General features: G+C 42.9%; 1 protein-coding gene across 1 annotated transcript; it reads right to left on the bottom strand.

The window, feature by feature from the left end:
- Positions 1–15,206: 15,206 nt before the first annotated feature.
- Positions 15,207–15,849, bottom strand: LOC115518543 (histone H2A.J). The gene has a single exon (XM_030322085.1). The coding sequence runs from the start codon at positions 15,763–15,765 to the stop codon at positions 15,376–15,378; it is 390 nt and encodes a 129-aa protein (XP_030177945.1). The 5' UTR covers positions 15,766–15,849; the 3' UTR covers positions 15,207–15,375.
- Positions 15,850–17,149: the final 1,300 nt, after the last annotated feature.

The following is a 17,149-nucleotide window of genomic DNA, read 5'->3' as shown; positions in this document are numbered from 1 at the left end:
ACAATTGTTCTTCGGTATTTGGTCTGCAAATTTTTAATGTTCTTGCTTAAAATTTATATTCTTGTCCAAGAGATTTGTGTTTTCACATTTATTAAGGGAGCTGTTGACAGTTTATCTTAAAGTCATTTCCTAATATCACTAGTTTAATTGTATGAAAAGTCAGTTGCACAATCTGACACATTTTATATGTTAGCCATATCTGCAGGAAAAGGGAATCAGCAGTTCAAAACTTGGGTCGATTCTGAGTCGGCACTTAACCATCAGGATCATAATTTATGTCATGTTTTAAAAAAACTGGTTCGATCACTGCTAAGCTTGATACAGATCTCTAAGCAGATAATATGGATAAATATTACTGTTTCCTTCTCAAAGTGTCACTTTGTTATACATTAATTGCCCCTTAAAGTCATTTTGAAATTCCTTTTACTCTTTTTCCTGGGCTTAAGATGTGAAGGATCACCACAACAATATTCTGCCATGGCGTAGAATCAGCGTAAAGTCCTAGACGACACCCAAAGTTCCATTTAGTTTCAATTCTCATTTTGTATATTCCAGTTTGTGCTCTTTATAAAAGACCACTTTATATAGAGTTGGGAGACTTTTTGTAATATTTCTTAAACTTTCTTTTACTTCATCAAGTAATTCTTCAGGCCACAGAAGATGCCACAATCACCACCTCATATACAACTGCACACTCAGGTTGTGTCCTCAATTCTGACTGCAGCACATCTACTATATGAAAAGGGTCGTCAGTCAGAATCCGTTTGGAGGACAGGCCTTTACGGCAGCACTTCTAGAGTTCAAAGCGGTCACTGAGCAGAGGTATGGATAATTTCTACACACCCAGTCCTGGTTCAGGAAGGTATAAATGAGCTGTGGGGAAATCTTTCTGTTCTTTCCATCCCTGGGATGAAGGACTTTTAGCAAAGGTCAGAGCTGGGACCTCTATGAGACCAAAATAAGTCTCCCTACCACAGTTCTCTTATTTCTTTTTTTTCTTTCTTTTTTTTTTTTTTTTTTTTTTTTTTTTGGTTAATGTTTATTTATTTTTGAGAGAGACAAGAGTGTGAGCAGGGGAAGGGCAGAGAGAAAGGGAGACACAGAATCCAAGGCAGGCTCCAGGCTCCGAGCCGTCAACACAGAGCCCGACGCGGGGCTCGAACTCACAGACCACGAGATCATGACCCAAGCCAAAGTCGGCCGTTTAAGCGACTGAGCCACCCAGGTGCCCCTCTTATTTCTAAGAATGCCTTATAGTTTGGCTGTGAAGAGAAGTAGGTAGGACGGGGCGCCTGGGTGGCGCAGTCGGTTAAGCGTCCGACTTCAGCCAGGTCACGATCTCGCGGTCAGTGAGTTCGAGCCCCGCGTCAGGCTCCGGGCTGACTCGGAGCCTGGAGCCTGTTTCCGATTCTGTGTCTCCCTCTCTCTCTGCCCCTCCCCCGTTCATGCTCTGTCTCTCTCTGTCCCAAAAATAAATAAAAAGCGTTGAAAAAAAAAATTAAAAAAAAAAAAGAGAGAGAAGTAGGTAGGACAGAGGGCAGGTGGCTGAAGACTGACTGAGCAGAAGGGTTTTGCTTGATCAGCATGCTCAATTTTGCTGAGGATCAATGCACAGTAGAGAAGGAGAGGTTGGAGAATGAAAGGGTAGTTGATGGAATGAGGTATCTCCTGGCTTAAGGAGACATGAGAAATAAACTATTCATTCTGTAGATAGTTACTGAGCACCTGCTGTGAGCTAGGTGCTAGGAAAACAGTGTAAAGCAAAATCAGATGAGGTTCCTACCTTCAAGGTCCTTAGGGAAATTTCAAGAAATAAACATGTGTCTATATCACTTCTGTCCCATACCTTGAATACAGTATTTACCAACACTAATTTTTTTTTAATTTTTTTTTCAACGTTTTTATTTATTTTTGGGACAGAGAGAGACAGAGCATGAACGGGGGAGGGGCAGAGAGAGAGGGAGACACAGAATCGGAAACAGGCTCCAGGCTCTGAGCCATCAGCCCAGAGCCCGACGCAGGGCTCGAACTCACGGACCGCGAGATCGTGACCTGGCTGAAGTCGGACGCTTAACCGACTGCGCCACCCAGGCGCCCCTACCAACACTAATTTTTAAAAGAATTTTATTTAACCTGTGCTAATAAACAATTTGGAAAAAAATAATCTGACGGCTATTACATGCCACGTAGCAGTGAAAGACCTTTTCATCATATCTTTGTAATCTTTTTAAAAATCTTCTTAGGGGCGCCTGGGTGGCGCAGTCGGTTAAGCGTCCGACTTCAGCCAGGTCACGATCTCGCGGTCCGTGAGTTCGAGTCCCGCTTCGGGCTCTGGGCTGATGGCTCAGATCCTGGAGCCTGTTTCTGATACTGTGTCTCCCTCTCTCTCTGCCCCTCCCCCGTTCATGCTCTGTCTCTCTCTGTCCCAAAAATAAATACACGTTGAAAAAAAAAATTTTTTTAAAAATCTTCTTAAAAATCTTTTAAATGAGTTTTTTAAAAGTGGAAATGTTTTCTCTGAAAGGTTAAAAATACTAAATATCAACTGATTACCTTAATAGTGCTGCGACCCTAATAGGAAAAACATTTTGTTTAAAAAAAAAAAAAATAAGTTTGCAAAGAAAAGACCATGGATTCCCACATACATGTTTTTCCTTGATCTGTTACCATATTCAAACAGGTTATTTCCCCTCATTAGGCTTCTGAAACCTAAAAGTTGTCTTGTATTGCAATTTACCATAATGAATCCCTATTTAGTAAGAATTGTATCACATTTACAAGAGATAAATAACTGATAACTAGGAGAATTAACACTTGAATAATGCTGTGAGATGCAAAAAAAAAAAAAAAATGTTTTGGGGCACCTGGGTGGTTCCATCCGACTTGGGCTCAGGTCATGATCTCACAGTTAGTGGCTTCCAGCCCTGCGTCGGGCTCTGTGCTCAGAACCTGGAGCCTGCTTTGGATTCTGTGTCTCCCTCTCTCTCTGCCCCTCCCCCGTTCATGCTCTGTCTCTCTGTCTCAAAAATAAATAAACGTTAAAAAAAAAAAATTAAAAAAAAAATTTTGTTTTGGGGATTTGTATACCAATGTTTTGGGAGGAAACTTAGAATGCGATAGTGTTTATATCCATAGAATCTCAAGAAAAATTAGAGTCCAGGGAAAAACAGAATTAACTCCATTATTATCACTTCACCCAGCAACCTTGGCTCCAATAAAATGGGGAATGAGAGTAAAGAAAGAAGGTAACAACCAAAGTTCAGGCAGGGAGAAGGGAAAAACATATATTAAAATAGCTCTGAAATCCTGTCTGATTTTATAAAATACACTACCCACAAACGAAAAGGTCATTCTATCTTTATGAAAGCTGGACTTTTTTCTGGGAGTTGATAAAGGTTGCCATAGTTAGGGACTTAACTGCAAAACAAAAAATAAAACGTACAGACAAAAAACTCCATACCTTCAAATAATACTTGTTGGCTTTTTTGAGTGATAAGGGAATCAAAATGCAGACAGAGTACAAACCCAACATCTACGGCCGTTCTTATTGCTGAGTAACACAGATCATAGGAGGAGCTATTTTAAAATCCATAACTTGTACTGAGAGTTTATTCATAAAATACATGTTCATGAAAAACCTTATGGTTAACATAAAAAAAAGCAAAGAATAACATACCACATTTATTAGAGCAACCCAGTTATTTAAATAGATGCTTTGCATTTATTTGGTTTTTTTATTTTGTATTTTTATTTGTTCGTTTCCACTATTAGACTAGAACAGGGATCAGCAAACTTTCTGTAAAGGGCCAGATGGTGGATATTTTGGGCTTTGTGAGCCACACAGCCTCTGTCACAACTACTCAATGCTATCTTCGTAGTGTGAACCCCACACTGCAGGCAGGTGGCCTGCCTGTCACTCTCGCTGACCTCAAGGAAAGGACCCCAGGAGATCAACTCTGGGGAAGCAAGCACGTGAGGGAGTCTGGGCAACACTGAGGGCCAGAGGCCTGGAGTGTGGTCTCCCTGGTGGGGGGGTTACGGGAAGCTGGTCCCCAGAGCGAGGCAAGGTTGCCGGGTCACAGAGAGACGGTGCATTCTGGGCACATGGTAGGGACAGATTGCCACCGGGTGTCCTCGCACCCTCACTGCTTACCCACCACAACGACCAGCAGCCTGAGCCAGCAAGATTCGCCCTTTCCTCCCGCAAAGTCATTCCAGTGCCCTCTGCTGAGAGAGACAGCATGCTTACCAAAATGGAAAAACCACTAAAGGAATTCGGTCTCTTTTCTCAGAAGTAGTACTGAAGTTTGAACGTGGAGCTCAGAAGCAATCAGTTCAGAACTGGCACATGTGAGTGCGAAGAAAATCCAGTGTTCTTTATGTCCACTGTCACAAGCCTAGTTGCACAATTATCAGCACCAATTCCTTTGACAAAAATAGGGAGCATTTATTCCTCCAGCTCCTTCTGGCAGGTCATTAGGCACTGTTAGCTTGTGTGTACTTGCTAATGATAAAAGGCTTGTTTGGTCATTTTTGTTCTTAACAAACTCTTAAGGGAACCCTGCTTGACTGGCAGTCTCCATGTCAGAGGTTTGTTAAATAGAACAAAGCTAAGAACTAGGAGGTGAGCAAAACATGCTCTGGGAAACTCTGGCAGAGACGGTGGCACTCGCTAAAATATTCCAACGGCTCTTCGACAAATTCCAGCCTTATTGGCATTTAGATTAAACATGGCGCTAGTTCAGGGCGCCTGGGGGGCTCAGTCCGTTAAGCGTCTGACCGGCTCAGGTCATGATCTCACAGTTTGTGGGTTCGAGCCCCGCGTCGGGCTCTGTGCTGACAGCTCGGAGCCTGGAGCCTGTTTCAGATTCCGTGTCTCCCCCTCTCTCTGCCCCTCCCATGCTCATGCTCTGTCTCTGTCTCTCAATAATAAATAAACGTTAAAAAAAGTATTAAAAAAATAAAAATAAATAAACACGGAGCTGGTTCTACTCAAGGAGCTGAAGCAAAGAAGAGTGGGTGTGAGTTCCCCCATGCTTCTACGTCGGCTACTGGAAGAGACAGGAAGTAGTGGTATATATATGGAAAAAAATGGCAGAACAGGCCGGCATCTGTAAGTTTTGTGGACTTCATTTAAGGTCTACTCTTGTGGGAGCTTCAGGAACACAGGAATTTCATCTGTTTTATTTGCTCTTGTTAGCACACTCTGTATATCAAGGGTCATGTGAGGGGGGTGACCTTTGTCATGCGAGGCAAGGCCCAGTTGTATTCTTCCCCTATGGCAGTGGGTGTCTGCTCACTTTGCGTTCGGATTACTAAGAGGCCTGGCCCTCCAGAGCCCCTCTTTGCATGTTTCCGCTCTGTTCTCTGGCCCCGGGAAACTGAACTGGGGAGACTGCATCAATGGGCTTTTTTTGTCTTTTGGCTTTCACTGGGGCCGGCCAATGAGAAGCAGGATACTGGAGGAAGGGAAGAAAGTGAGGTCATGGGAACTATTCCCTTGGACCCTCCCTGCATGGCTGTCTTGGGTTATATTCTCTTGGTTCTTCCTGTCATGCAGGCCCCCCCTCCACTCAACCTTCTCCTACCAGGTCTGGTGATCACTCCTTCCTTTCACTCCATCAAGCCTAAGGGTGGTAGTGGAGCCCAGCTGTCACTAGCCCCCTTCCATGTGGTTTCCCTTTGCGCTACTCACATCATTATAAATAATCCCATTGGGGCGCCTGGGTGGCTCAGTTGGTTAAGTGTCCAACTTAGGTCGTGATCTCACAGTTGGTGAGCCCCGCATTGGGCTCTGTGCTGATAGCTCAGAGTCGGAAGGCTGCTTCTGATTCTGTGTCTCCCTCTCGCTCTGCCCCTCCCCCCGCTTTCTCTCAAAAATAAATAAAATATTAAAAAAAAAATTAATCCCGTTACTACACTTTTCTCAACTCCCCGTATTTGGGCCATGCCATCTGTTTCCTGGCAGGATCCTGGCTGATTTAGTTCCCGATTTATTGAATAAATATAAGATTTATTGAGGAAGTAAATAATATATGAGACAGGGAGAAGTCATTGAACACAGATAACAAGTGAGTTCATAGCATAAAACTCTCAGAGTAGCGTTTGGCACATGGTTAACTACAATGTGCTTGCCAGAATAGTCTCTGCATTTCATGACGAGACCCTGGCTGTGATGCAGGGGATCGGCTGGCTGCAGGGTGAAACACCAGAGCTGGGAGACCCAGGGGGAGACCACTGCAGGCAAGCACCCAGACCGACACTGCAGGCAAGCACCCAGACCGACACAGAAGCGTGGAGGAGAGGAGCTGAAGATCTAGTTCAGGGACAGAGAGCACAAGACTGGATAGTCCAGGTCATCGAAGGGATGAGACAGAAAGGGAAGGAAGAGCATAGTCTCCAGCTGAGAGCTTTGGTTGTATGGCAGTGACGTTATTCGTTATTCCGGGGACTTATAAAGGGTGTGGCGCAGGTTCGTTAGGCGTAATGGTGCTGAAGAGGAGGAAACGGACGATAAGAGCAGCTAACACTTGCGGAACATTCGCTGTGTGCCAGGCCTTCTCAGCATGCCCTCTGCCTCGTGTGCATCAATGTATTCAGTGCTTACTACAACCCAGTGAGGTAGCTACTGTCATTTCCTTCATTTTACAGATGGGTCAATTGAGGCACAGAATGGTTAGATAGCCCGCCCAGGGTACCCAATGAAGGGAGTCGAAATTCAGACCCAGGGAGGGGGTAGTAGAACGAAGGGAACTGGTCTAGTTCGGAACAGGCTCAGGTTGAGATCTCTGGGAGAAAACCCCATGGGAATCTGAAATGGGCAGAGGAAGTATGAAGCTCAGGAGGCAGGCAGGGGATATAGATCATAAACACTGACGGACACACAGGGTAATACAAAAGGGAAAGAGAAATGCCACAGAGAAAATATAAGGTAGGGCGCCTGGGTGGCTCAGTCGGTCAAGCATCTGACTTTGGCTCAGGTCAAGATCTCACAGGTTCGTGAGTTCGAGCCTCGCATCCAGCTCTGCACTGACAGTGTCCTCTCCATCTTCCTTTCTCTCTCTGCCCCTGCCTGGCTCTCTCTCTCTCGCTCTCTCTCAATCTCTCTCAAAAGTAAAATAAAAACTCTTTTAAAAAAAGAAAAAGAAAATATAAGGTAATGATTATAACAATAGCAGTAATTTACTGAGCCCTTACCATACACTAATCACTAAATGCTTTATGATAAGGGATAGACACTATTACCTTATTTTTTATGCATGCAAAAAACAGAGGCTTAGCCAGCTTATAAACAAATGTCTATATTTTTATTGAGTTGAATTTTTTTTTTTTTTCTGACATGAGTTCAAATAAGAATAACAGTGGTGGGGCACCTGGGTGACCCAGTCGGTTAAGCGACCGACTTTGGCTCAGGTCATGATCTTGTAGTTTGTGCGTTTGAGCCCTGCATGGGCCTCTGTGCCGAATGAAGCTTGGAGCCTGGAGCCTGCTTCCAAGTCTGTGTCTCCCTCTCTCTCTGCCCCTCCCCCACTCACACACACTCTCTCACTCTCTCTCTCTCTCTCTCTCTCTCTCTCTCCCTCTCTCAAAAATAAATAAACATTAAAAAATTTAAAAAAAAGAGTAACAGTGATTTCTATTTGGGCTGGGCAATGGGGAGCAGGATATTGGAAGATGGGAGGAAAGTGAGGTCATGGCATTTACTTAGTATTTATATTTAAACATACAAAAATTATATAGAGAGAAGTATATATAAATATAATATAAATTTAAAATATCATTTATTATGAGCGATACATGGATTATATCATGTTAAAGAAACCAGGATACTCTTATCCTACCCAAAGACACACAAAAAATGACTCAAGATAAAAAGTTCCTTGATGAACATGAAAACAAGAGGATGTTGTTAGAGGACCGGGATGTTTGAAGTATACAAATGTGGGGCTGAAACACCCAAAGACAGTAGCTCCCTCTTGTGCATGGTGCTTGGACACTGCCAGCAATTGTCTTGAGATGCCCTTGTCCACTTCCACGGTTCAGCAAGCCCTCTTCCGGGTGTCACATTTTTTCTTTAGCCACTGACAAAGGGGAAGGCAGCCCAGGACAGCTTTGTCACCAGCCTGGACTGTCAGCCAGGCCTTGGTGCTGCTGAGGGTTGGCCTCACAGCCACACCATAGCTTTCTGTGGAACATAAACCATGTCATAGAACGCCAACAGCAGACCAGGCCATTCTGTGACCATGAAAAATCAAAACCAAAAGAAGACTCCTCTGTAATCGTGTCTGAGCACAAAAGTCCACAGGGCGAGAGTGGACAGAAGCCTGACAAGTCTGTTTCTGAGCTATCCCCCGAGGGCTGAGGCGTTCGGGACTCTTCAGACCAGCGACCCTAGGACAAACTTTGCTTTCAATCATTATTTCTAAATCAGATAAAGAGCTCTGTCTCTGTGTCCCTGAAGACTGGTCCATTTAGTTTTGTCTGGATCTGTGATCAGTGATGACTGGCCAGTGGCTAAGTTGTGGGGATCAGAAGTTACCCCCTTTTTTTTCAAATGTTTATTTATTTTTGAGAGGGAGAGAGGGTGCGTGCGAGTGGGAGAGGGGCGGAGGTGTGTGTGTGGTGGGGGGGGGAACACAGACGATCCAAAGCTGACTCTGCACTGAGAGCACAGAGCCCAAGTTGGGGTTCGAACTTGTGAACCGTGAGATCCTGACCTGAGCTGAAATCGAATGGTTAACCGACTGAGCCACCCAGTCACCCCAGAAATTACCCCATTTTTATAAACCATGTTATTTTTCCTAGTTGTCACAATCTAAAACTGCACCTCTTTCGAGCCAACCACTTGCTTCTTTCATGTTTTCTCATTTTAATAGGAATTTGTACATCTCTGTCTGTAATAAACACAATTTCACCAGGGATATTTTAGAGTTGCAGTTGCCAGTTGGGCTTTTGAAATGAACAAGATAGTTCATTTGAGAAGTACTTTAAAACAGAAAGCAAATAAACCCACATGAGGAGATTGGTTGGTCTGATTTGTCTTAAAAAGAAAAAAAAAAAAAAAAAGGTAACTTAATACAGGACTTATCCCTCCTTCCTTCCCAACTGGAGTTAAGCAGTACTGGCTTTTTAATTGTATGACTTGATAAAATTATCGAGGACCTGAGTTACTTTCTAAATGTGCTGTCATTCTCTTTTCTGTGTGTATGTGTTAAAATCCGCTGTTCAACACCTAAACTTTATTTCCTCTCCTTATACAGAAAACAAAGTAAAGCTTTACAGTGGTAATTTCATATCTGCCTGAAGCCAGTTGCCTTCCTTTCTTTTTCTTTTCTCTTTTTTTTTCTTTTTTTCTGTTCTTCCTTCCACTTCCCTCCCTTGGGAAACTAAACATTAGCTGATTAAAAGAAAATTACTTTGTCCAGGTCAAATTTCTCACTTCAAACATTTGAAAAAGTCTATATTATACTAACTCAAAAAGATATATGCACCCCTATGTTCATTGCAGTATTTTTACAATAGCTGAGATATGGAAAAAACTCAAGTGTCCCTAGATAGATGAAGGGAGAAAGAAAATGTGGTACACATACACACACACACACACACACACACACACACACAGGAATATTATTCAGCTATTAAAAAGAATAAAAACTTGTCATTTGCAACAACATGAATGGACCTAGGGGGTATTATCTAAGTGAAAAATGTCAGACAGAGAAAGTCAAATACCATATGATCTCACATATATATACAATAAAAATGAAACGACCAAGCTCGTAGATACAGACCACAGATTGGTGGTTGCCTTAGGTGGCAGGTGCGTTGAGGGGGTTGGACCAAATGGGTAAAGAGAGTCAAAAGGTAAAAACTTCTAGTTATAAGATAATTAAGTCATGTAGATGTAATATATAGCATAGTAACTATAGTTACGAATACTGTATTGCATATTTGAAAGTTGCTAAGAGAGTAAATCTCAAAAGTTCTGGTCACAAGAAAAGAATTGTCACCATGTGTGGTGACAGTTGTTAATTAGACACAAATATTGAACAATTATGTTACACCTGATAATGTTATACGGCAATTATACCTCAATAAGAATAACTATAGCTTTCTACAAATGATATTTATAAGCAATATATATTTCTTTAGGAAAGTTAATAAATTAAATAACTAGTTTGATGAATTAATAAGTTACCACTGTTTCTGTAACTTCTTTAAGATTAAAACTTAAAACTTCAATTAAAATTAAAACATGTAAAAATATTCAACTAAATATTCAATATTCAAAAAATATTCAATATTCAAAAAAATATTCAACTAAATGGAATGATAATAAAGGACATATTATTAAAGGGTTCTTTGCCAACATTCTTCCCAGCTTTTTAAACAAATGCTGTCTGTCCAACTTCAGCTCAGGTCAGGATCTCACAGCTCATGGGTTTGAGCCCAGCGTGGGGCTCTGTGCTGACAGCTCAGAGCCTGGAGTCTGCTTCAGATTCTGTGTCTCTGTCTCTCTCTGCCCCTCCCTCACTCATGATCTCTCTCTCTCTCTCTCTCTCTCTCTCTCAGAAATAAACATTAAAAAAATTTTTTAAACAAATGCTCTCATTGTCATCAGATACACCCCCAAATTTCTGTCTGTGCAAAGTGAAAATTCATACGGTAAAAATGCATATCCATTCCAACACCATTAGTAAACTGAGTCAGCCTGTCCGCACTGCCTGTGTGGGAGAACATAATAACTTTTAAAGAGCATTTTCTAATTATATGGCAAAGTATAAGCAAATTAGGGGTGTCCAGGAGTTCAGGGAGCCAAACTATGAGAAATCTCCATCCTTTGACAGAAGGACATGGCCCATGTCCTTCCTTCTCCTCAGCTCCTCTTCTTCTGCCAGATTAGATCTCATAGATCCCCACATCCCGTTCAGCTGTGGCTGTTTTCTGTACAGCCACTTAGGCATCTATACATATAGTCTGTGTATGTATATTCCCTCTCGATGACTTTAGCCACTGACCATTTTTAGTTATGACTCCCAAATTCTCATCTCCAGGCCAGACCTTCTTCCCTAGGTCCTCTCACATCCAACTGCAGCCATTGTACTCTGACTCCCCTGCCTTGGTGCGTGCTGCCTCTCTGCCTGGAACACGCTAGCATGTCAGGCTAACTCACACACCTAGGCCTATCTCAGGTGCCACTCTCCCCGCCAGGCTGAGTGATACAGGTGCCTCTGTTCCCTGTTACCGAAACACCTGCTTTTACCGAAACAGATGTTTCGCCGAAACATCTCCCTTTCTTTACGTGTAGCCTGTTATACTGTAATCTTTTTTTTATTATATTATAATCATTTTTCTGAACAGCTGGTTATCAATTATAGGTTTCACACATAATATATACGCAATAAGTTGTTGAACAAACAGGTTCCGTTTTTAATCTGCGTGGGTGTAAAGCCATTAATTCCAAAATAGGCTGTCTTTAGGGGCGGGGAGAATGCATATTAAGATTTGAATCTGACCGGTTAACAAGCTTTAACCATTTATTACTCTCTTTCCTGTTATAGGTTGATTTGTGGATGTCCTGTAATTAGTAAAACAGCCACTAAGCTTGTTTTCATGGGTTGCTATCAGAAAAGTCACAGGATTGCTAGAGTGATGTTTTTCTATTTCAATAGGTGCCACAATTATTGCAATGCACTCTAAATCGAGTTGCGCATAGAAAAAATTACTTGTTTCTACATGGGAAACTTTTGTGCTCTCATTCACATTAACTCAATGACTCCTCTGCAAAATCCACTAATATAAACTCTGCTATTATGCCCCCTTAATAAATAAAACTGAGGTTTAAAGAAATTGAGCAACATTTCCAAAATCACCTAACTAGTATGGGGCAGAGTGGACTTGAACTTAAGTCTTGTTCCACATGGCTGAAGTCCTTGAACACCATGGTCTATGACCTTTCAAGGGCATTTGTGAAGAGTGCATACAGTAGGTCAGTCATCACCAATTACGGAGACAGACTAAACCTTTTGATTCCAGGCAGAAAAAACTACACAGACCAGTTCTCAGAGAAACAAAGACAAGACTGGTCCCAGAGGAAAAACAAAACATAAATCCTACCCAAGTCACAGCCTGCCACATGAATGACTTACCTTGGCAGGAATGGGTATGTGTGTCTATAAATACAACTGTGGATTGTAAATGTATTAAAAAATCAGAATTCAGGTCCCATCTGTTCTGTCCTAAGTCATTTTCTATGCAGTCTAGTGCTTGAAGAAATGTTGGCCTTTGCAATTAACAGTCATACATTGGCAAGAATTATTTGTTCATCGAGGATCACAGGCTGAATTGATTTTGCAGTAAATGCATGCTTACTGCAAAGTAATGCAAAAAGTAATGCAAAAAGTATGCATTTTTAACAGCCAATAAATTATTCAGGTTTAAAAAAACCCTTGAAAACAGAAATGGTGAGGGGCATCTGGGTGGCTCAGTTGGTTAAGCATAACCCTTGATTTTGGCTCAGGTAATGATCTCATGCTGGGCATGGGGCCTGCTTAAGATTCTCTCTCTCCCTCTTTCTCTGCCCCTTCCCTGCTGAGGTGCAGGTTTGTGTGCCCACTCTCTTATAAATGAATGAATGAATGAATGAATGAACGCACAAACAAATACATAAATTACAGAAATGGCGAGAGACTGATTGAGTCTTGCAGCAAGGGAAGTATTTGAGGGGAAACAATCCCTGGAGCAGTGGAGGTGGTGCAGGAAAGGGGGCACTGGTTGTACTTTTAGGCTTGACTGGCTTGCTCTTCATGTAACAGGGTTAGACAGACTCCTGTGAATCTTCAGAGGAACAAGAAAAATTGCTTTTTTCTTATAAATGTCTTGGTGGCCCTTGTTCTTGTTTTGACACCATTTTGGTAATAACCTTTCAGATGCCTCAAATCTTTTACAAAATTAAGACTTAAATGTCAGGGCGCCTGGGTGGCTCAGTCGGTTGAGCTTCCGACTTCGGCCCAGGCCATGAGCACACAGTTCGTGGGTTTGAGCCCTGCGTCAGGCTCTGCGCTGACCACTTGCTCAGAGCCTGGAGCCTGCTTCGAATTCTGTCTCCCTCTCTCTGCCCCTCCCCCACTCATTCTCTCTCTCTCAAAACTAAATAAACATTAAAAAAAAGACTTAAATGTCAAAACCAGCATTGGATATGTACACTTTATATCATATATATACATATGCCATATATATGTATATATATTATATATATGCCATATATATGTATGTATATTATATATATATGCCATATATGTATGTATATATTATATGCCATATATATACATATATATATATGTGTGTGTGTGTGTGTGTATATATATATGTATATATAGTCCTCTACTGCCTACCATTTCCCCAAAGTGGTAACACTGAGAACTATCCTAATGATTGTGTGCTAAAAAAACAAAACAAAACCAAACAAAAGCCTGTTACAGTTATACCTTAACCTATAAGGGTAACCCCAGATCTTGTAGGAAATCATACTTTTTTAAATTTATTCAGCACCTAATATGTGCCTCATACGTATAGTAAATGAACTATCTCAGTCCTTAAAATTGGTATTATGACTGTTTTACACATGATGAAGCCTTCTGGATGGAAGGTAGGAGTGCAGTAAATAAATAGCTGTGGACATCTTGGCACCTGCCCATGGTACCCTTGGAGTCTATTCTCCTGGGGAATTAGGGGGCAATAATCTGCCTCCTAACAAAGATGTGTGTAGCCCTCAAAGTTGACCATGTCGGAGAAGTAATCCCGACCTTCATTTCCACAAGCAGCAGACAGACACAGTATTAATGGAAACTGAAGGGGATTCTTTTTCTGATATTAACATTTCTTTGTTCAATGTCCTGTCTTCAGTTACCAGGAAAAAGAAGTGAGCTCACAGAGAGTGGAAATCTAGTTGTCCTCATTCACAGCTGTACTCCCTCAATAAATACTGGGGAAGAAATAAAGAAAGTCAATGTGGGAAAATGGGCCACACACTACCAAAATGAAGAAATATATATATATATATATATATATATATATATGTTTTTGTTTTGTTTTTTTTTTGAAAGGAAGACTGCAACTCTGACTCATAGGAAAGAGGACTCCAAAGATGTGAAATCTGAACTGGGATCCTACTTGTGGGCCTGGTGGGCCAGGATGAAGCTTTCAGAAAAGGGTAAGATGGAAGGGTCAGTTGAGGACAGAATAGGATGGCTAGGGTTTAAACTTTTAAATGTGGATTCCTGATCTGAGACGTGTTTCTTCTTGCACTTACGTTATTTACCCTTACATTTTCACACATCCCATGTTTATTAAAGCATTACTGTACAATTAAGCAATGCAAACCCTAGAAGACTGTTGGGATGAGATCTTTACTCCATGCCAATGGGGGAACATAAAAGACTTCAAGCAAGTTATTTGTTGTTAGGAAGCAAAATCAAATTGATTACACTTCCAAAGGAGTATAATATGGTGGAGACAAGGCTATCGTGAGAAAATCATTTTAAAAGCTCCTAAGCATAAGCAACTCATGACTAAAGACACTGCACTGTTATGCAACATGAGTGTCAGGAGAACAAATTTACTCATGACTCATGCTTCTGTATTACACATCTTACTGGATGTTTCCTTCACCTTAAAGAAATGTGAACATAAGTGTGTATATAAAAATACCTGCTATCCAAAGCATGTAAACACAACAGCTATTAGGCTAAGAAAAATCTGTTGACATGGTGTCATCAGAACCACTCTTCCAAGACTGAGAGTTACTCCATCTTTTGAAAAGTATGGCCAGTAAGCCAACGTCTTGCCAGACACCAGCTAGCCCCTACTGCGTCTTCCAAATTGGGTCGTCCTGAACAGCCGGGACAAGACAGAAGAGTGAAAGCCCTGGGAAAGAGGTGTAAAAATAATCCCCCTGCCGCAACCGCACCCTACTCTGCCTATCTTTTGCATTAAGGCGAGTAGGGAGAGACCCCAACTCTGCCCAATTCCAAGCCAGTGGGTCCCTCCTGGTTTCCTTTATCCGCCCACAAAACGCCTCGAGGGTGCGGACCAAAGTAGCCCACAAAGCGGCTGAAGCCAACCCACCAGTACCTGCTCCAGAGGTCTCCCGGTTGCCCCCCGGGTCATCCGGAAGGTCCCGGAGACTACATAGCTCTCTCCACCACACGATTTTCACCGACTTTATTGGCCCTGGACTTGGAGGGCCCCTCGCCGCCCACCTCCCCACTATATCTCGCCAGCCTTCCATGACATCGAGTATATTGAAAAATACTGCGGGCGGTTATGAAAAGAGCCTTTGCTGGGAAAGCCAGCTCCCCTGTGGTGGCGTCAGGATCACTTGCTCTTCGCCTTTTGACTCTCCGTCTTCTTGGGCAGCAGCACGGCCTGGATGTTGGGCAGGACGCCGCCCTGAGCAATGGTGACTTTCCCCAACAGCTTGTTTAGCTCCTCGTCGTTGCGGATGGCGAGTTGCAGGTGGCGAGGGATTATTCTGGTCTTCTTGTTGTCACGAGCGGCATTTCCAGCCAACTCCAGGATCTCCGCTGTCAAGTACTCCAACACCGCCGCCAGGTACACGGGTGCCCCAGCGCCTACTCGCTCCGCGTAGTTACCTTTGCGCAGCAGTCTGTGTACTCGACCGACCGGGAACTGGAGGCCCGCGCGGGAGGACCGAGATTTAGCCTTTGCCCGCACTTTGCCGCCCTGCTTTCCACGACCAGACATGTTCACCTCTCGCCAAAAACTCCTGCTTGCGAAGCGAAACGCAACAATCCAGCTCTGAGCAAGTGAATGTGAAGTACTACACCGGAACTGCCTTTAAGACTTTGTGCTGACACTAGGCGGTGCCTTCTCATTGGGCGCAGCAACATCCTCAGTTCTATTGGCCAATGACAGGCAGGCTCCGCTTCCAACCAGTGCTCCTGGTTGAGGGACCGCCTTCTCCAGCTCTCTCCAATCAAAAGAGCAAACTCCTAGTCCTCATTTACATAACCCCCCATATGAATACGCAGGACCGGACCGCTCTGCGTTTGGGGCCTCCGTTGAATTCAGTGCATCCTGAGATTCGAACGTGCAAGTTTGCTCCAAGGAACGTCTTAAGAATTAAGGAACCATGGTTAGAAACTGAAAAATCTGGAAGAGCTACTCTGTCTACAAGTACGAAGCACTCCAGCAAGAAATACTAAAAGCAATTGAGGACGCAGGGTGAGCCCTACTTTGCTATGCCCGGTAGTGGATTTTCTCACCGTATACAGCATCCTAACCAGCTAATTATCTGACTCCAGACCCCGCCTTGTGGGCAACACTGCCCCTCTGCCTGCCGTTTCTTTAAACATGCGCGCCTTGTATCCTGCAAACTCAGATGCGCCTGCTGTTACTCAACAGTGTGTGGGAGCTGGCCCCAAAAGATGCCTCGGACTGAACTGACCATCTGAAACTTTCTTAATCAGCCTAGATGACACTGGATCCCCGCGCAATTCTGCCATTCACAGGTTGCCAATCTTCGCTTCTAGGGACTGCGAAACTAGAGTGCTAGACTAGACGTGAATGCTTTCTTCAGAGACTGCAACAAGTTCGGTTAGCCAAAACCTAACATGTCTTGTCTTTGAGGTTATGAGCCTGAAAAGAGTCTCTGGATTCCAGGGAGAGGCCGCAGGAGCAGCACAAAAATCTTGGCCCTGGTTTGCTCGTTATTCATCACCCGCGCTGCTGATCATGGTTCTCCAAGGAGACTGAGGGTCTCCTTGTAGAGGAGTCCAGAAATCAATATGGTCGCCTAAGACATTCTGGTGGCACTTGGTAGTTCCCTTTCCCAGTCCTCTGCTGCCCCTGTGGTGCTCCAGTCCTGAAAAGACTAAAAAGAATGGTAGCAACTGTACTTACCTAAATTGCAGAGCCATAGCATTTGGAACAAAATAAGGTTGTTTTGTTTTTTTTATAAGAAACTATTTTTTAACAATTCACTGACATAATTTAACAATTATACAATTATACTATTTGTTTTAAGCACATTAAAAATAAACAACATTTTATGTGGATTATAGTATCCATTTAAAAGTAAAACAAATTTACCCTCCCACCATCCTAATTAAGATTTGATTGCAATGAA

Source organism: Lynx canadensis, chromosome B4 (genome assembly GCF_007474595.2).
Source record: "Lynx canadensis isolate LIC74 chromosome B4, mLynCan4.pri.v2, whole genome shotgun sequence".
In the NCBI taxonomy this organism is placed as follows: domain Eukaryota; kingdom Metazoa; phylum Chordata; class Mammalia; order Carnivora; family Felidae; genus Lynx; species Lynx canadensis.
Note: the sequence above shows the minus strand (reverse complement) of the source record. Positions and strands in the feature narration are given on the sequence as shown.

Coding starts and splice junctions, on each gene's coding strand:
- LOC115518543 (XM_030322085.1), bottom strand. CDS start 15,765: ATGTCTGGTCGTGGAAAGCAGGGCGGCAAAGTGCGGGCAAAGGCTAAA.